The sequence below is a fragment of the Perognathus longimembris genome, chromosome 10 (assembly GCF_023159225.1).
Source record: "Perognathus longimembris pacificus isolate PPM17 chromosome 10, ASM2315922v1, whole genome shotgun sequence".
Classification (NCBI taxonomy): domain Eukaryota; kingdom Metazoa; phylum Chordata; class Mammalia; order Rodentia; family Heteromyidae; genus Perognathus; species Perognathus longimembris.
In genome coordinates this window covers 51,932,714-51,953,014 of record NC_063170.1, presented here as the reverse complement: position 1 = coordinate 51,953,014, position 20,301 = coordinate 51,932,714, and the positions used below count along the sequence as shown (strand labels likewise).

Sequence of the window (20,301 nt, the reverse complement as noted above, 5' to 3'; positions counted from 1 at the left end):
GGCTCCATCTCCAATTAACCAGCAGAAGGCTAGAGTAGAGGCATAACTCAAGTGGAAAAGTCAGTTTTGAGTGAAAAAGCTAAGCAAGAACGAAAGGTTCTCCCTAAGTGCAAACCATTAGTACTGGCACACACACACACAAAAAACTCCACAGTATCTAATGTAAAGAGTTAACTGAATTACTACATTATAAGCTAAACACGTGCATAGCTATTTTGTAAGCTAAGATATAGTTCGTTCTTTTTCCTAGAATACAAACTGCATAAAAACCTGGAACTTTGGCACAGTTTGACCCTATTAAAATGTAAATGGAAGCACAAAACTTGGCACATGTGCACATCAGAAATAACATGGCGTTGTCATAAGTTGAGAGAGAATAGGTTTTACATTATGTCTTCTATAGCAATTCAGTCAGAACAGTGTTGAAATGTTATCATGCAGAAGTAAATACATACTCATCATGAACAATCGTGGGGCCATCCCGTGTTAAGGCCTCTTCCTTGATGACATTGATCAGTTCAAAGGTACTGCTTATGGGGGCATCTGGGTTAGGCCATTTGGGGCACTGAAAGTGCCGAACTTCAAGGACATAATCATCCTGTAAGCAACACAACGTGAGTCACACAGCGTGTCCGCTATTTCATAAGTCTAATCAAGGGACTAGAAAACGTCCCTTAGCATATATTATAGAATTCTGAATGATGTCAGGTTAACATAACTGCAGGTGCTGAGAAGAAAAATACATAGAAAATAAGCACGTGGTATGAGCCAAACAGTAGAATCTCATTTTGTTCAGCCCCCAAATTCAAGTGATAAAACAACTGGGTATTGGTGGCTCATGCATATAATCTCGCTATTTAGGAGGCTGACACCCGGAGCATTGAGGAAGAAAAATTCACTAGACTCTATCTCCAGCAACGTAGCAAATCTGGGAGCATGACTCCAGTGGTAGGGAGGGTACTAAGCTATTATCACTTAAACTACTAATATAAGAAAGTCTCACCCTTCAGAAAAGAAGGTAGTTAAAAGCTTTTACTCTCACTTCCTTCATGGGAGAGTGAAAAATGTTCCTCCCTCTTTTTACTTTTCTCTCCAGTTATATTAGAAGCGAGTGATTACATACTAAATATTGTTTACTTAAAACAAACCCAGCTTACAATTATCTGTGAAACACATTGCAAGACTCACATTTCTAATGGAAAAAAAAATCTGAGCTTTATTATATTGTTTTTAAAATTAGGTCAACAGACCTATTTGTATGCATGCTGAATCAGAGGAACTGTTACATTTCATTTAGCCAGCTGGAAAGAGTAAATATTTGAAGGAAGGAAAAAGGGAAAGGTACATATTTTAAATTAAGGCTTACTCAAACACCTGGGCCTGTCTTGAGGGTGGCAAATTACTTCATTATTACTTAAAAGGATCATCCAGGGCCTACATCTGGCTATTACAGGGGTTCTGGGGCTTAGGTTACCTGGGTAGCTTCAAGGATAAAGTCATGGATGATAATTTGTTCTTCATTAGAGAGGCACAGTCTGTCTTTGCTGATAAGAGTGACAGTAAAGGCCTCACAGTTCATGGATTCTTCTCGACTTGGCCAGTATACAAACTCATCTTCTGCCTTTGGGAATCAAAGAAGAAAAAAAAATCTTTTGCCATACTGCTAAACATTTTTGAATTTTCTTGCAGAGTGACTCCTTGCCTTTTCCCATGCCTCTCAACTCATCTTAGAAGCTGAATTCACAGCACTGTATTTTCATCTAGTCGTGATGGCTACTGTACTCTTATCTCAAAATGCATCCTGATAATAACCGTTTCCTAGCACCTCTCACCTATTACTGTAACAACTCAAAACACCCCCTCCATAAGAGATGGATTTTTCCCAGATGACAAGTGTTCTGAATCATAATTGGCACAGCAAGAACAGAGATTGGATGTAGGTCAATTAATTTTATTATTTCACAGTTGCTTAAGCAACTAAAACATGTTAATTGTTATTTCCTATGGGTTCTATCAGTAACAAATGCATCGTTGAATAGTATTTTGTAAAGAACTTTCATAAACATTTGTTAATTTTTAGATTATTAAGATAAAGGGTATTTTACAGAGAAATTTTTATCATGTATAAAGTACAAAGCACAATGTTACATGATGCAGAGATAATAAGGTTATTCTAGCCAAGCAAATAAAATATGTGCATCATTTTAAACTTTTTTTGTGGCAAGAGAAACTAAAACAGCATAAATCCCAAGTGCAGTACAGTTTTATCACATAGATTGTGTTGGGCATGAGCTGTCTAGCCTGGTCATTCTTCATACCTGCCACTTCATATCCTCTGATCTGTAACTCCCTATTGCTGCCCCAACCCCAAACTACAGTTTTGTTCTCTGTATACTAGAATTTCTTTAAAATGAGTGAGATTGGGCTGGGAATATGGCCTAGTGGCAAAAGTGCTTGCCTCCTACACATGAAGCTCTATGGAAAACGGCCAGAAGGGGCGCTGTGGCTCAGGTGGCAGAGTGCTAGCCTTGAGCAGGAAGAAGCCAGGGATGGTGCTCAGGCCCTGAGTCCAAGGCCCAGGACTGGCCAAAAAAAAAAAAAAAAAAAAAAAGAGTGAGATCAAGCAACATTTTTTTTTTTCCAGGCAAGGGTACCAATGTGCATATTTACCATGGTTTCTTTATCTGGTTGTCCACTGACAGCTGTTTCTAGGGTCTAGCTGCTGTGCATAATGCATAGGAATGAAGATATCTTTATAAAGTAGCAATTTCCTTTTCTTTGGTTATATGCCCAGAAGGGATTGGTGGGTCTAGTTTTCATTTCTTTAGAGACTTTCATACTGTTTTTTGATAATGTGCCAGTCTACACTTTCATCAGCAGTATGAAAGTGTTTGGTTGGTTCTGACTTGCCTTTCCTTGATGATGAATAACACTGAGGGCTACTCAATCACTTATTGGTCATTTTTTGAATTGGGATTACTCATTTTTTTTACTGTCAAATTGTGTAAATTATTTATACACTTTGAGTGTTTGCACAAAGTCTCTAAACAAGAGATTCTTCATCCTAACATATACTCAGGGATGTTCATAAAAAATCGGCTAAAATCACACTGAAGATAATAGTAAGGACAGAACACTTTGGAAAGAAGTTGTGCATAAGTAAGCATGTTAGCTCTATGTACAAGGCATTCTTTAAAAGAAAAACTTAGTGCTCAATTTAAAAAGGGGAGAACATAGTCTTTCAGTTCTAATATTCAGGCTTGGTACTTCTTGAGAACTGTTACACAGGTTGGAGAGTTTGTGTAAACATGATTGTACACCCCTCCCCACCTTTGTAATTAGCTCAAATGACAAACCAGTTTGCCTGTAGTATGGGAATTTCTATGAAAATGCCTAGATACTATCATTGAATTTAGAAATAATTCTGTGTAATGTTCAAAACAAAGAAGGCTTTGTTTAATCTTACATTGTTGCATTAGTAATGAGCCAACAAGTCCAATAAGACTTATCACCCTTTCAAGTTTCAATACACTGTATTGCCAAGTACATTTTTATTTTTAAAGCTCAGCATAAGGGGAAACAGATTAGCAATTGGGTTTAGTCTATACAGAAGTCTGTAACTGTTTTAACAGGACGTCGAAACTATGCCCAGGTTAGCATAGGATTAGGATCACATGTGATCCTGGATTAATTCATATTTCTGTGGCTCAAATTTCCATGTTTAAAAGTGGGAAGTAAACTATGTACCTCACAAAATATCGTAATATGAAGAGTAAATTAGACACTAGGGAGATTTTAATTATAGTGGGAAAAGGCAGTAAAACCGTTTTAAATAAAGAAACTGTGGTCAGGAATCATTCATTTTGGAAGACTACGAAAATGAGGTGCTGCTTTTTAATTCAGAAGGCATTCTGTGGTTGTTTTGCTGACAAATATACTTCCAGATGAAAGGTTGTCTAGACTGTGATAAGAATGTTTCCAGAATTAGGACCATGACTTTTGGGCTACTTAATTATATGTAGTAGTAAAAAAGAAGATAACAAATCTAGGTATTATCAATTTAGGGGGAAAAACTGTGCAAGGACTCAAAGGGTGAATACATCAGTTAAGAGAGCAGACATACATGACTATAGACTCTCTCACAAACAGAGACCCTGTTCTGTGGCTAATCCTGTTCTATCGTGTATGTGTAGGACACGTATCCCATTATTTGGTCCAGCTGCCCTGAAACCTGAGTCTAGGAAGATGCTTGATGGTGGGCTGGGGATATGGCCTAGTGGCAAGAGTGCTTGCCTTGTATACATGAAGCCCAGGGTTCAGTTCCCCAGCACCACATATATAGAAAATGGCCAGAAGTGGCGCTGTGGCTCAAGTGGTAGAGTGCTAGCCTTGAGCAAAAAGAAGCCAGGGACAGTGCTCAGGCCCTGAGTCCAAGGCCCAGGACTGGCAAAAAAAAAAAAAAAAAATGCTTGATGGTGACTGTCCTCTTTGAACTGGCACAACAAAATACTGAATGAATGTTAGAAAAACCTGAAATGCCTCCCATTTCCACATGCCAAACAGAATGGACCCCTGTTGCCAGCTAATTTAAAAATTTACACTCCAGCTTTGAGCTGAAGATTCTCAATTTTGTTGCCATTCCATCATACAGAAGCAGCCTTGGTATTCTGAAGCTGGAGCAAAATGCGACAAAGTGAAGAAGTTCCTACCGACTGGGCACACAGTCAAATGCATGTCATCCAGACTATGGGTTCAATCACATGCTGTTCCTTCTTGATTAAAAAACTCATTAATCTGACACTCAAGGAGGCAGATCCTCCTCATTGTTTTCTGTTTTTATCTTCTGGGCTCACATGCCCACATATGAACTTTTCAGTAAATTGAGTTAATTCAGAATTTATTCATTCTTTCAAGTCTAAATTTGCTCACTTGTGTTCTATTAAATAGGTTTGAGACTTTATTAGCTATTTTTCTTCCTCTTTTACTTTTTACTCCATTAAAGCCAGGGAGGGGCAGAGATCTAATGGCTCAGTCAAAGCCTTAAAAGTGACCTACATGTTGGGCCAAAATTGCCCTTCCTAATCACTCCCATACAATAACTCCTACTGGCCTATAGTGGGTGGCCTATAGCCACCCACTCTTAGTACAAGAGATGACAAGCATGGCAACTGATAACTCAGGTTTTAAGTCCTGGCTCCAATGATTGATATATGCTCCCAGACAAAAGTTAGTCTGCTCAGTTTTCTCACCTATTACATATCGTTAACTATCTCTTGGCCATAAAAGTATTCTGAGAATTAAGCTAGTATGTGTACAGGAAGAATACTGACATATTCTGTAAATGTAATAAACTCAATCACAAGTGACCTACAGCAGGTAAGAAGTCAGTGTATAAATTATAGTCTTTTGTTGTTGTTGTTGAGGTTATTGAAAGGATCATTCTTGAAGCATTCTAGCACCTAGCCATGTAGGGTGCTATCAGAGAATCAAGGATAATACTGTGATTCTACAAAGTGACGCTGTATTGAGTTACTAGCATACACACAGACATAACAGTATACGGTCCTGTATCTCTGGAGCTGCATGGGCTTGTTAATATATAGCAGATGTGCTTTTCTTACCAAGCTCTGGCTGTCTGGCAGCATGACGATGATCTGTGCATTATGATCCCAGATCATTCGCCAGAAATCTTTCGTAGTATGTGGCAGAGGATGCTGGGTTATAATAAATTCATTGCTCCTGTAATAGCCCTTCAGTTGGAAAGAGAGAAAAGTCAGTGATGACAAGATTTTTGTTCTAACTTGGTTTGCTAGTAGAACAGATTTGTGAAACCAGACACCATGGCTTTGATGATACTAAAATACTCAAGAAAGGCATTGAGAACATTTGGCTAATTTTTAGATGTGTTTCTAACATTGTGCAAACAATTTTCTCTCCACGTGCAATTCACTTCAAGTTACCCCTGTTGTTTTTAATCAGTAGTGACATTATTCAAAAGCTAGGTGGGTAAAAATTAACACAAAAATTAATTCCTTAAGAAGCATTTTGCTTAATGTGGGCATTTTTGTACTCCTAATATTCCGCTATCTTTTGTTACAAAATCTAAGATACAGAAATCTCTGAACTTTGCACACATTGAGAAATTATTGGGGAAAAAATACAGAGGTGGTATCTGTGCTTTAACATTTTTCAGTTTTACTGACTTAATTTAAATTTATGATTCATTGTTGACCCTTACCATGATATAAGAAGCATTGATGTAATCTGTTCCTTTCATTCCGGGAAGTGGTGCAAGACCCACTCGAGCACGCTCAGCTAGCACACAGAAAAAAACAGGAACACAGCATTAGTCTTATGATACAGTAAACAACAGCCTGAGAATAAATAACATATTCCTCCTTGTGGGAATAACTTATTTCTCTATCTCCTCTAAGATTTACTTTCATGTCTCAACAAAGGGAGAGGCAGAATGTAAAACACTATTTTGGTGCACATACCCAGGATAGACCACTAAGGTATGTCTTATATAAACATGTCAGAGGGTTTCTGATAATTTTTGACCTTAGTTTATATTCATAGAGTTCCACTACCTTGATTTTCTCCCCCCAAACTTTTGTCCTATGAAGGGCTCAGAAAACAGTGGCTTTTCTCTGTAGAGAAAAATCTCTCCAATGATTACCCCTATCCATGCATAACTCCCAATCAATTGTGTCTGGATCTCAATATCCAGGATAATTGAATGCTACAGTTCTAGTTGTACAGATCAATCTAGGATTCGATAAGTAATAAGAGATTTATTACTATCATGTTAAATTGAAATATGGGAGAAATAACTGAATTCTATTATTTTTTTCCCAGTCCTAGGGTGCTGTCCTCAGGGCTTGGGCGCTGTCCCTGAGCCTCTTTGTGCTCAAGACCAGCACTCTACCACTTGAGCCACGGTGCCACTTGCAGCCTTTTCTAAGTAGTTTATTGGAGATAAGAGTCTCGCGGACTTTCATGCCTGGGCTGGCTTTGAACCACCACCTTCACATCTCAGCTTCCTGAGTACCTAGGATTACAGGCATGAGCCACCAGTGCCTGGCTTGAATTCTTAAATTTCAAGTCAGATAGACCTATCATTCACCGACCCAAAGGAAAATGTATCCCTTAAATGAATAAAGAGGAAGTGGGGGAGAATGCAGTCATCATATTCAATGTATATCCTGTGAAAGTAGGAAAATTGAGGGGAGGGTTTAGGATGGGGTAGAATGATGAAAGGGGTGAAAGCCATCAAGATAAATTGTACTTATAAACTGGTATATTTTATGGTAACCCCTTGGTACAACTACTTAAAGATAATTTTTAAACAAACCCTCTGGCCCAAGTCAAACTACTTTTAAGATCTTACATGGCACAACGGAAGAGTTTCTGTTCTTTTCTTTGTTACACTCTTTCTGAGCACTGAAGCACTCCACATATTTTGCATTACATTGAGTGACCAGCTAAAAGAAAAGCAACATGTTAGTTCTCATTCAAGGGCATAATTCATAGTATCTGCTTGATCATTTAGAAAAATACCAATAATCAGATTACTAATAAGGGTTATTTTTTGTGCCTCCAAGAATACCCTCAATGCTTCAATAGTGGGACCATGTCTCGTTTCTGGAATCTGGGTACTATGTTGACTTTTCTGTTAACATGATCTCACTACTGTTTTGCATTTTTGTCTGTAGTTCCTTAGTGGCACACAAAACTCTTAAGTCATCAAGAACTAATTATGTTGCTTGGAGATGAAGAATTTTGAAGCTTCTTAGTACACTTCTGTTGAAATAATTTTTAAAGGTCATCATAAATGGCCCAGTAGTGTGGTTATTTTCTTATTTATGTACCTTGGCTGAACCATGTGGTCAGTCTGGTTTCCTAAGTGTATATGGGGGAGGGAGGGTATCTATCTGCATGTAATGTATGGGATGTCTCCTTCTCCCAGTGTGTGAACTGCTGTCATGGATTCCAGAGGTAATTGTCATTTCCAAGTATCTGACTGACTTATTCCCCTTTCTATTTGAGTTCTAAAATGAATAGTGACTGTAAAAGGGCCAGATACCTGGTTTCTACCTGAATACACTGGATTGTTCGATGATTAAAAAAAAAAGTTTAGAACCAGAAGAGTTTCAGATACTTAGGGATTTTGAAATATTTTCATACATATAATGAGATGTCTTGGGATGGGAATCAAGTCTAAACATAATAAATTGCATGTTTCATATTCACATAGCCTGAAGATAATTTTACATAATTCTGGTGCATGAAACAAAATTTCATAGTGTGGATTTTTTCACTTGTGGTATCATACTGCCACTCAAAAAATTTTGGATACAGGAAAGTTTTAGATTTTTAAGTTAAGGAAACTCTCATTAGCCTTGCTCAGTTCTTTTTTTTTTCCACATTATGTTCGATATGTAAACACTTTCTCATTTTGTGTTCAAATGGAAAACAATTAGATGAATCTGTGCAGTTTCATTTCAAAGGTAGAATTTTCCAGAATCTTTAGCTATAGAAAGGTAAAATAAAAGGTAGAATTAAAGAAAATTTTAACTCAATAAAAAAATTAAAGTGACATATTGTATCCTTACTATTAATCCCTGTATATGATTTTTATAGTAGTTAGGATGTTAGCAGGAGCTAGAAATCTAAAATTATTCTAATGATCAAACTCAGTGAAATGAATCTATTTTTTAGTTCTTATCACTTGATATAATTTGCTTGGCATGATCTAGGTGAAGGTTTCAGTCTACTGAAAGTTTTATCATGAGAAATGGAGCTGTACAGATTTATCCTATCCTTCCCATCTTGACACAAAGATAAAGAATTAACTTTACATACAGAACAAAATGCAAGAACGTAAGAACTGAAAAGATAATCTGAGACTAACAAGGAACCACTTAACAACTGGAACAGGCAGCATTTTAAAGTTAATTAATTCTTTGAGATGTTCTCATCTTAAAGTCTTAACATCTCTTTTTTTCACCTTTGGAGAAATCTAAATAACCTTAACTGTCTTTAAACATTGCACAGCTATTGAAGAAAAAGAAGAGGAACACTTAACTCTTTTTTTTTTGGAGAAGGTCTTGCATTATTGCTTCTCTTGGATCAGTCTTTGCAAGTGCTAATGTATGTAACCATCATGTCTAGCTTAAATAACTTATTTTTTCTTGGCCAGTACTGGGGTTTGAACTCAAGGTTTTGCACTCAGCTTGTTTGTTTGGCTGGCACTCTACCACTTGAACCATCAAGTTCAAATAACAATATTTTCTTTCTAACTAGAATATAGACTCAGTCTCATGTTATTGTGACCAAAGGATAGTATTTATGGTCAGCTAAAGTCATAAACTGCTCACAAGAAAATATAGTACAGGACTACATCTGCTTTGATACTAATGATACTTACATGGACCAGAACCTGACTGCACATAACACATTACAGTTTAAGAGTACAAAGAGGACCTGCCCTTCAATTCAGGCCACTTTGCTACTTCCTTGCTTTAAAGACATTATTATGCAAAGTGCAAAGTTCTACCTTAAACTGTTTTTCCAGCCGAGTCTTTCCTCCCACTCCTGGTATGAGGATACTGTTAACATAGCTATGCAGCTGATTTGAAGATACTTCAGTCTCCTTTCCAAGAATGGCTTCCAACAAGGCATCGTGGATGAAAATGTACTGCTCCTACAAGGTGGAATCAATATATGATGATTACCCAGGAAACCTGATAATTCTGCCTCAAACAGGGACCTGTCAGTGAGTTCCTGCAAGAATCTGCAGCTAGGTGGTATGTTACAATACTCACTTATTCATTATAATTTATTTTAGGGAAGACACTGTTAAAAGTTAGCTCTGTGCTGCTCTAAACTGAGTCTGGGGTTCAATATAGCCAGCAGTTGACAAATAAGTCTTCAATGAAGCCTTAGAAACCATCATGTCCTAGATGTTTTATTAGACCCATTAATGTATTTAACTCCCAGTAGTTTCTAACATAGTTCTCAATACAATAATACAACTATAACTGAGTCTTAAGGGCTTTTTATAGTTTTTGACAAGTCTGAATGTTCAGATCCACCCAGAAATAGAAAACGGATCCAAATACTAGGATATCTTCTACAACACTATACATTCCTTCAAGTCCCAAAAGAATGACTCTGTCTCATCCATGTCATTCAACTTTCAGTTGAAGGGGGTCCTGGGATCGCATGAGGGCGCTGGCAGCCCCTCCTTACCTCCGTCTGCACGAGGTAGTTACGCTGTGTCCTGATATGCTTTAGGAATCCCAGGACATTAACTGTGCTTTTGTCTTTTATCTGTTGCAGCATGCTGTCTATCACAATATAGGTGCCTGTTCTGCCCACACCGGCGCTGTAAGAAAGGAAGGCAACTCAGTACTTCAAATATCAAGTGAACTTAGCAGTAACCTTGTCTGACCTAGTATTAATGGCATAGGACATTCATGCAGACAGTGCCTACAAACTGCACTGAGAGCATTTGCCACCTTCCAAGTCTTGATGAAGAACACTTTAGGAATTGCAAGACAAACAATGCAGGTTACTTTCCTTGCCTACCCTGCAAAGAGGCATGAAGCCTGATGATGACAAAGGTCTGGGAGGTATCCATAGCTGCAGGCACTGGCAGGCAGCTTCTCCTTCCAATGGACCCTTTTCCTGTACAACTGCCTCCGTTGGCTTGCATGTACCTAAGAAGCTGACCTGAGGGCAGACTTAGCAGGTTCCTACTTAAAAGGATATTTGCCTTTAGTAATCAAGCAATAGCATGAGAATGTTGCCTTTAGAAAATTTGGCTTACTCATCCTCAGGAAGATCTGGATTCTGTAGTACTCAATAACAAGCTTCTCTTGGTTAAATGCCTCAGAGGCTTCCCTGTGTAGCACAATACCTTAGGCTGATAGACTTCTCTCCACTTTAGTGATTCCTAAATGGATTAGCATCAAAGCAGAGTTCTCATGGGAATGTGGATGTATTCCAACTTCTAAAAGGGACTTTTTCCCCCATAAAGGGATATTATAAGACCAGACCAAAGAAATGCTTAGAAAATACCACATAGCCAGGTGCCAGAGGCTCATGTCTATAATCCTAGCTGCTCAGTAGGCTGAGATCTGAGAACCATGGTTCGAAGCTAGCCTGAGGAGACAAACCATGAGACTCTTATCTCCTGGAAGTATTGGTGTGTGGCTCAGTGGTAGAGTAGCACCAGCCATGAGTGAAAATCCTACCAAGCATGCAAGGTCTGGTACAGCAACAACAACAACAAATCAGCATGAAAGATGCCATGCAGGTATGTAACATCAATCACAGAAGTAGTAACATCTAGTTGAGTACGAAACCAAGGGGGAAAAAAAGCCAAAATGCTAGTAGAGAAACACAGTAACAGCATTTGTAATTATCTAAAATTTGTATATGCTCTTACAGATGTACATTTTAATTTTTTTCCCTATTCACCACAGTGATCTTATATGAGAAAATGACTATAAAAACTAGAGGTTTAAATTCAATACCAAAAAAGCAAAAAAGTAGGGGTTTGTCTTCTTGAGCAGATATTTAAGTTTGTGCTGATTCATGTGGGCTCTAAGTCAAACGAGGGAAGCAGTACAATTCGTGTGGTTCCAAGTTCACAAGGCACAAGGCTCGGCCACCTTCACGGGTCACATAGGAGGCTGAAGAAAGAGATGCCGACATACCTGCAGTGCACCAACACAGGACCCATGTCTGCTGTGCGGGCTGCCGAGGATCTCCTCACGAAGGTCAGCACTGGAAGGGCATACTCAGGAACTCCCATGTCAGGCCACTGTGTGTAATGATACTGGATCACTATCCTTTCATTTTGACGACCCTTGGGGTTTCCCTTCTGGCCCTAGATGAAAGGTGTAAAAAAGATGATGTGAATCTGAGAGTGAGCATCCTGGACAGAAGGACTTCAAGTGTGCCTGGAAACAGGCCTTCTGATTTCACCCCCCAGTTACAGATCCTGAGCTAGGTCGCTTCCTCGATGTGCTCTAACTTCCTTGTTACTAAGTAGAGATATTATCTAGCTAGATGTGGGCCACCCTATCTCTTAGAGAAGATGATCATACCAAGAGTGAACATTTAGCAGCAGGCATTTGGACTCAGTATCTGTCCTACAAGGGTCTGTGTCCTGACTTGCCCCTTTTTGTGCTTTGCATTCATTTCTCTGTGGGCTATAATTCCTGGACCTTCTCCACTGTCTGGAAGCAGAGATAAGGGCCACGTACTACTGTGTATTCTTCTCCATGAAGTGAGGAGAGGGCTGTAAATGTGAATTCACAAGCTCCGGACTTTCTCATAGAAGTTTTCCTTTAATTGACTGAACTTTCACGTAAGATAACTAGATCTTGATGATTCACGGTCAATAATGGTGCTTACATCTGGTGCTGTGCTACAAATGCCTAAGGCTCATGTTTCCTGCTAACAGTATCCACAACACCTTAAGATCCTACTTGTATCTTTTTCTGACAAGTTGTTTCTACAAGAAGGGTGAGTGGGTCCGTTTAAGTTCCTGAAGAGTTGCATGAGTCATGGTAGCTTTATACTAATTCTTGGTTTGCTTGAGCTAGCCAACTGCTCTATGATGTAAACACAGGGATGGTGCTACTGATTTTCATGTCTTCAGCTATTTTTAGAATTGTATATAAGATCTGAGTAAACTTGATTTGTGGGGCAAGGGGAATACTGTTTTAACATATTTCCAAAGATCTCCAAGATGCCAAAAAGGTCTTATTTTCAGCAAAGAATTGTGCTATACATGATAATATAGCTCTGTAGAGCTGTATTTTCTTACTGGTCATTTATCTATAGTTGATTATCTATGAATCTGGTCATTACAGTGAATTTTGAAAAAAAAACAACATTGAGGGAACTCAAAAGCAGCATGTGTGATCTGAATATTAACAGCTCCATAGGAAAGAAATTTAGTTAAGTGACCGTAGAAAACACTAATAAAAAAGCCCCTTAACTCCAATATTGTGTTCACTGCTCAATTCTAAAAGAGAATACATATTCTGTAGCATTCATTTTGTATTATCAAATAGCATAACCTGTTTGTGTGTGTGTGTGTGTGTATCACAGTATCAGGCCTTATACTCACATACTTGCTCAGCTTTTATGCTCAAGGCTTGCAGGCATTTTTCTGGTTAGTCTCCTACACTTGTTTGCCTGGGCTGGTTTCAAACCACAATCCTTAGAGGTAAACCATCTGAGTAGCTATAAATATATATATATATATATATATATTTTTTTTTTTTTATGGTTGGTCATAGGGCTTCAACTCTGGACCCGGACACTGTCCCTGAGCTCTTCAGCTCAAGGCTAGCGTTCTACCACTTGAGCCATAGAGCCACTTGCGGTTTTCTGGTGGTTAATTGGAGATACGAATCTCACAGGCTTTCCAGCCTGGGCCTGCTTTGAACTGTGATCCTCAGATCTCAGCCTCCTGAGTAGCTAGGATTACAGGCATGAGCTACCAGTACTCAGCTAGAATTATAGGTTTTAGGTGTGAACCACTTAAGTTAGTGCCTGGCAATAACTTGAATTTGTACATAAAGCATTGTTCAGTTCTTGGAAAACCAATGAACATGCTGACATCTTTGCTGAGCATTGCCAAAAGAGGATGAGTTTGATCAAAACCAACTTATTCATTTGGCCTGTGTTGTACAGTGATTTTCATACAGGTATAGAGAAGCTCTGATGGTCCACCCAGTCCCCGATACCTTTTTCACTTTTGTGTTTCTGACTGAAAAACGACGAACAGTATAGCAGGCATGTACTTTTGTGCTCTTCAGTGTGACAATAATGTTTCCATACTCTTCACTATTCTCTGTTGGCCAATATTGATCACATTTCCGCTGCAAAAAGAAAAAAAGTTACAAATGATAATGCCAGATACCAGTAAGACTGCATAGGCTGAAATACATAAAGGTAGAAGTGACCTCTGAAAAAACTGATGCATTGGGATAACTTAGGGCAAGAGCAAGTTCAAGTATCATGTGGAATACAGGCCTGGATTTATGGAAGAGAACAGGGAATCTGTGTTACAGTTTGGGTCATCAAGGGAAAAAAGTCAGAGTGAAGCAGTAGTGATTTTGAGCAGTGAACTTGAAGTGTTAAGACTTCACTCCAGCCTAAATTAGCATCATAAACTCATAATCCAATCTCTTCTACAACACTTACATGCTTCTCAAAGGTGGTCTGATAGTCAGGGTGTCTACACAATCCTTTTTTCAATTTCTTTGCTCCTTCCTAAATCTTCCAACTTCCTTTTTTTTTTTGCTCTTGCTGTCCTCTTCTTAGAATATCCTTCCCCCTCCCCTCTGTAAACCTCTATTCTACTGTAGGCACTCTATAAACATTTTGTAAATGAAGGTAGATAATTAAGATAATAAACCAAGATACTCTTACTCTTCCTTTCTCCACAAGATTTGTAATCATGACAATGATTCCAGTATTTTGCTCCCAAATCATCCTCCAGAAGTCTTCAAATGTCGACTTTAAAGGTCCCTGTGTGGCAATGTAGGCTTTTGTTTTGTTGTAACCCTTCAAAGATGACAGAGTACAAAGTGAAATGAAAGCAGTATCACATAAGACCAGTTAATAATTCAAGCACCTTCTACACCAAACAGGCTGTGCTTTCTGTGAGACCTCAGTGCAGCTTTAAAGTACATGTAGCAATCTCTGCTGTACTCTTCAATTTTCAGAAATGGGGTAGGGTTATAAAAACATGTCTGACTTACATCGACATAGTTTGCATTAATGTAGTCGCTGTGCTTAGAGTCTTTTCCTGGTAAAGGTCTTAGCTTCACCCTACTGTGATCATCTATAAAAGATACGAGAAGATAAAGTAAAATGAAATGTGGAATTAAAATAATAGTAGCATTTTAAACATTAATCAAGGCAACAAGGTAAAATGTAATCTCCCAGAGACCATACATGGAGAAGCCTTTTAGAAGAGCAATTGCTAAATACATAGCACATTCTAAACCATAGCAAAAGCACAGGGCCATTTAAAACCACTCTGAGAGTCCAAGAAGTGCAGTTTAAGATCCTTATCAGTTCCTGTAAAAACCCTGTAAATTACAATCCCTTTCTTGTACTTTGAAAGCAAGTTCACAGGCCTTTGATTACCCATGCCCTATCTGCCATTAATGGAGATCTGAAAATATGGGTGTACACAATATCTATTTTCAGAAGATGCCAATGCTAAATTCAGATGAATTCTCTGTTAGTGCCACAGAACTCAAGGACTTAAAAGAAACCTGGGTTCCTTCAAGAGGAATATCATTGTGGGAATTTGAAGTGTAGGGTTAGATATGAAGATGTACTTGACTTAAAAGAGCATCATATGTGTTTCTAGCTGTCCAGGAAGGATAGGCATGGTTTCTTACCATAGCAAAAGAAATAAAAGGAAGCTGACAGCTTTATATTTCCTAGCTAGGAGGGAGAGAGGATCAAAACACACACACAAATGATCAATACACATTAACCATAACACCACTGCACATCTAAAGTAATATGATACCACTTTACACATACAAGGAGGGCCTTCAGCCACCCCCTGCCCCCATCCCCCCAGTCAGCTAGTGCTGGTGAGAATCTGAAGATACTGGACCTCTCATATACTGCTGTTGGGAATGTAAGATGGATCACATGTTAGACTTATCACACAACTTAGCAATTCTACTCACATATATACCTAAGGAAGCTAAAATATGTGCTTGAATAAAGCCTTACATATGAATTAATAAAATATGCCATCACCATGCAATGGAGACTATTCAGCTATAAAAAGGAATGGACTACTGCTATGAACTTTGGAAACATTATGCTAAGTTAACGAAGCCAGGCATGAAAGGTTATACATTATGATATACTATTTACATGAAATGAATAGGAAAAGCAAATCCTCAGGAATACGAAGGAAGAATGTCAGCTCACAGCTACAGGGTTTGTTGGGATGTTAAAAATATTTGACTACAAATCTGAACATACTAAAACCCACTCAATTGTATATACACTTTAAATGGGTACATTATATGTGGTGTATGAATTACATTTCACTAAGGGTTTTAAAAAATTTTACAATACTGTTCAGATTTTAAGTGATCCAATTTAAGTCCACCATTATACAAAGCTCTACATAATGTGGTCCTTACCAAAGTATGCATTTACCAAAAACATCGGCATTTCTGCCTTTTATACATATGCCTGTGATAGTGAATTTATGATGGCCAACTGGACTTGGTTACAAAATGCTTAGGATAACAGTAATAGGAAAAACACATCTCTGGGTGTGTGGTTGATACTTTTTCTAACACTAATTAGATGGCTTTCCATAATCTAATTAGATCACGGGAAGAGGATGAAAAAGGACATTTCTCTGATGCAACTGAATGAATAGGTTAATTCATGAGAGGATGTCATCACTGACAGATGGTGAAAGGGAGGAGGTGGGCTAGTTCTAGGTGGAGGGAGAAGGTCTGATGGGTGTGTGTGTCTTGTCCTGGCCCCGCCTCTTCCTGTATTCCCTGGTCAGCCATGAGGTAAAGGACCTCCCCATGTGCCACATGCCCTTGCCCCATGATGGGGTTGCCCATTGGACCAAGCAACCATGGCCTGAACTCTCCAAATAGGGAACAACATAAATTGCTCCTTCATTTAGACTCGTTTACCAGGTACTGTGTGGTCACAGCTATGGAAAAATAATACATGCCTGCTAAGCATCCCCTTATTTGACATTTTCCAAGAAACTTTTTTAACATCCTCTCACGCTCAATAATTTTATGTTTTCAGGGCTGGGAATATGGCCTAGTGGTAGAGTGCTTGCCTCACACACATGAAGCTCTGGGTTCGATTCCTCAGTACCACATATGTAGAAAAAGCCAGAAGTGGCACCATGGGCTCAAGTGGTAGAGAGCTAGCCTTGAGCAAAAAGAAGCCAGGGACAGCGCTCAGGTCCTGAGCTCAAGCCCCAGGACTGGCAAAAAAAAAAAAAAAAAAAGAATGTTCTATTTTCCTATTTCAGGTTAGGAATACTCAACTTACATTATTAATCACTCACTTAAGCTCTCCATGTCTATGGACCTGGCCTTCCAGCTACAGGGGCAGTTCGTACTAGGATACTGCTTCAAGCCCCATGGGTAGAATACCTTTTGATGTTATAATCTCTAGGATGCTCCTGAGCTTGAAAATACACTGGGTGGAGCTAAATATTTGGACCAAAAGGACAGGAGACTCATCCCTTAAAGCCCAATTATACAGTCTTAGAAAGACTGCTTTGAAATTCGGCTTATTGAACTTACTCCCCTGCACTTTGTATTAAAACACTTTATCCTCATTGGTTATAATGCCAGTGATATTTATATTCTGGCTCCCTATACCTGACAGGACATCCCTTCATGTGAAAAGAGTGATGCTCAGAACTTTTTTTTTTTTTGAGTTATCTTATTAAACTCTCTGACATCTGGCAGCCAAATAAAAGACTGAGGGGGGTAGGGGGCATTCCCACCCACTTCCTTGCACTTTGGAAGACAAGCTAATGAGAGGTTAGCTTGCAAGCACCTTTCTTTCTTGGCATTCTGGCTCTAACTATTTGGCTTTTAGCTTCTACTCAGCATGAAAATTCAATTTCCTCACAGTTGAAGATAGTTTAAAGTTTATTACTCACATGCTAAAATGTTGATGTATCTGTTTTTGTGCTTGTTATCTGGATGGTTGGAATGTTCCGCAGTGATGCTCATATCTGCTGTACAGCGCTGGACTTCCTAGTGAGAAAAGCAAATGGCGACCCTTTCACCACACTTTAGAAAACAAGCAACCATGGTCACGTACTGCATCATCCATATTTCTGTCCCCATGGATTGCATACATAACAGGATTCCCTTTGACTGTATTGCAGCTGAAAAACTCCTATCCTCTAATGACGTCAAAGCCATGATCACATCTTAGCACACCCACATTACTCATGTGTTTATGGTACAATGACAGCCATAAAGTAGAGTACATACAATTATGTCCAGTATATAATACTTGATGATGATAATAAGAGACAATCTAGTAGATGCTTTTTGTTGCACTACATTTTAGTGTTACTTTATACTATGGTCATACTCAAAGCACTGTAAATGGTGTCTTTGTATGGTGGCAACAGCACCACGTACCTGCATCAAGAATACCTGTTCAGTCACTGATCTGGATGATCTAACTTTGCATAACTGCACTTTATGGTGTTCATACAATGATAAAATTGTCCAGTGAGGCCCTTCTCCAAACTTGTAATCATTATTAAATGGTGTCTATCTATCTGTGTATCTATCCAATCTATCCACCCCACTAGTCTATTCTCCCACAAAGTACTTATTCACTCTCTAGCACTGAATGCACCACTACCTCCCCAAATCCAAAGTTCGCTATAACTATTACCACAACCATAATAAGCATGTGGAGCATATGAATTCTTTACTAATTCATCATTTATCTACTACAGATTTTGGACCAGGCACTGATACAAAAGAATCTCTTTTTGAAAATCTATCACAGTTTATGCAATAAAAGATGCTGTCAGTCAAATGTGACCAAAAGACCAGAAGCCTAAGAAAAATAACTATAGAAACAAAAGATGAAGAAAGCAAGGAAGGCTTAAACCAAGATGCATCAGTTTATCCTCAGTCTTACAGGATCCACAGAAATTTGCAAGGTACCCAACTATCATTTGCAACCACTTTATAACCATGAGACTACAAATGGGTTAAAAAGATTCGGTTCTGAAATATTTGGCTCAGCTAATTGCCATGTGTGGCTCAGATACGTGCAGCCTCTGGACAAATCATTGCTGAACTTTATTCAAGTGAACTTTCTCTACAAAAACAACACTGGAACAAACAATTTTTATACTACCTTGTCCCTGCATAGAAATCTCATCAATTTAGCCAAAGTCGAGGTTGCTGAAAAGCCGAATTTTTCTACACTGAATGCTTTAAATCCAACAAAGTATGGTAGTGAACTAATAAAGGGAAGTCATTAGCAGTGCACAGCTGTTACAAAGAGCAGGAGCAAAGTAACACAAAATTATCAGGAGCAATGTTTTACACACAGCAGATGTAACAGAGTTTAGGAACATCAGACTTTTTTTTTCTTTTCACAAAGCAGTTGCATAGCAATTACAGATCTTTGCCACTGAATTTACATTCAGCATAATACCAATAGGGACCTGCTTGCCTGGTATATTCACACAGGACTTCCCAGCAAGGAGTCACTCTCTGCCCTGATAGGACCAACTCACCGGAATAAAAGAATAACTAAGGTAGGAACATAAAGGATTACTGTCTGTTCAAAGGAACTACCTGCATTGACACTCCAATTCATGGAAACTGTATACATACTGAATTTTTCATCATCACAGGCCATCCCGGATGTCCATTAAAAAAATATCCCATAGGCAGTAGTTCCATCAGCTCTTTGGAGAAGTCTATTTCATGAGGATTCTTAACACCTGCTTCTTACCTTGCTATATGCAATAAACTATTTCCTATTCTATTCTAAAATAATTTACAACTTGTGCTTTTGCAAATAGTAGTTCAAAGGTACTTAAGACTGCCTTTGGCTCTTTTCTCTAAAATGAGAAAGAGTATGTGCATAACATAGTCTGATATGTAGTCATCTACAAGAGCAGAAGCAATGCTAACTAAACTTGTAATATTGGTATAGTCCCAGTCTTTTGGAATTGCCTTTAAAGCCTGAGGCACGCTGTTCCAAGGCAGAGAAATTTCAAAAGTTGATTCATATTCTGGGTGATATTAATTCAATTTGTATACAAATAGCAGAAATGAGCTGACATCTTATGTCTGGGTTGTGAACATCACAGCCTTGGCTATGTAGCTCTCTCAGAGCTGAATTGTTCAGGTACTGCTGAGAGATTTTAGCTTTAAGTTCTTTAGTCTGAGATTCACCTTGTTCATTGCTTATTTTTTCGCCTGTTACATGGCTGATCACCACCGCTATGGACTGAAGCTAGGACTGTTATAATACAATTGGCCAAGGCTGTTTGGGATCAGCTGTCTGCACTGTTTAAAGTGGTCATTCAATATGTCCAAACTTCTTTTGTTATCTAAAACCCTTGGTCTCATCGACTGCCTCTGCTTCACTTTTCCAATTATGTGAATGACAGAAAACTACTCATAAATAATGCTAAATCTGATTTATTAGAATTCATAGGGGCTTGCCTACAGCCTTCCTGATTCTGTCTGG

The 20,301-nt window shown here is 38.6% G+C and overlaps 1 protein-coding gene across 3 annotated transcripts in view; it reads right to left on the bottom strand.

The window, feature by feature from the left end:
* Ptprg (protein tyrosine phosphatase receptor type G) overlaps window positions 1-20,301 on the bottom strand; it is a 670,876-nt gene that overhangs the window by 15,641 nt on the left and 634,934 nt on the right. For all 3 annotated transcript variants that reach the window (XM_048356066.1, XM_048356067.1, XM_048356068.1), the window contains 12 exons: window positions 17,723-17,819; window positions 14,793-14,875; window positions 14,461-14,595; window positions 13,773-13,907; window positions 11,727-11,899; window positions 10,255-10,390; window positions 9,560-9,706; window positions 7,391-7,484; window positions 6,239-6,315; window positions 5,622-5,750; window positions 1,475-1,621; window positions 456-598 (listed from right to left, as the gene is read on the bottom strand). In XM_048356066.1, the coding sequence (XP_048212023.1) occupies window positions 456-598; window positions 1,475-1,621; window positions 5,622-5,750; window positions 6,239-6,315; window positions 7,391-7,484; window positions 9,560-9,706; window positions 10,255-10,390; window positions 11,727-11,899; window positions 13,773-13,907; window positions 14,461-14,595; window positions 14,793-14,875; window positions 17,723-17,819 (1,496 nt within the window). The remainder of the gene's footprint in view (window positions 1-455; window positions 599-1,474; window positions 1,622-5,621; window positions 5,751-6,238; window positions 6,316-7,390; window positions 7,485-9,559; window positions 9,707-10,254; window positions 10,391-11,726; window positions 11,900-13,772; window positions 13,908-14,460; window positions 14,596-14,792; window positions 14,876-17,722; window positions 17,820-20,301) is intronic.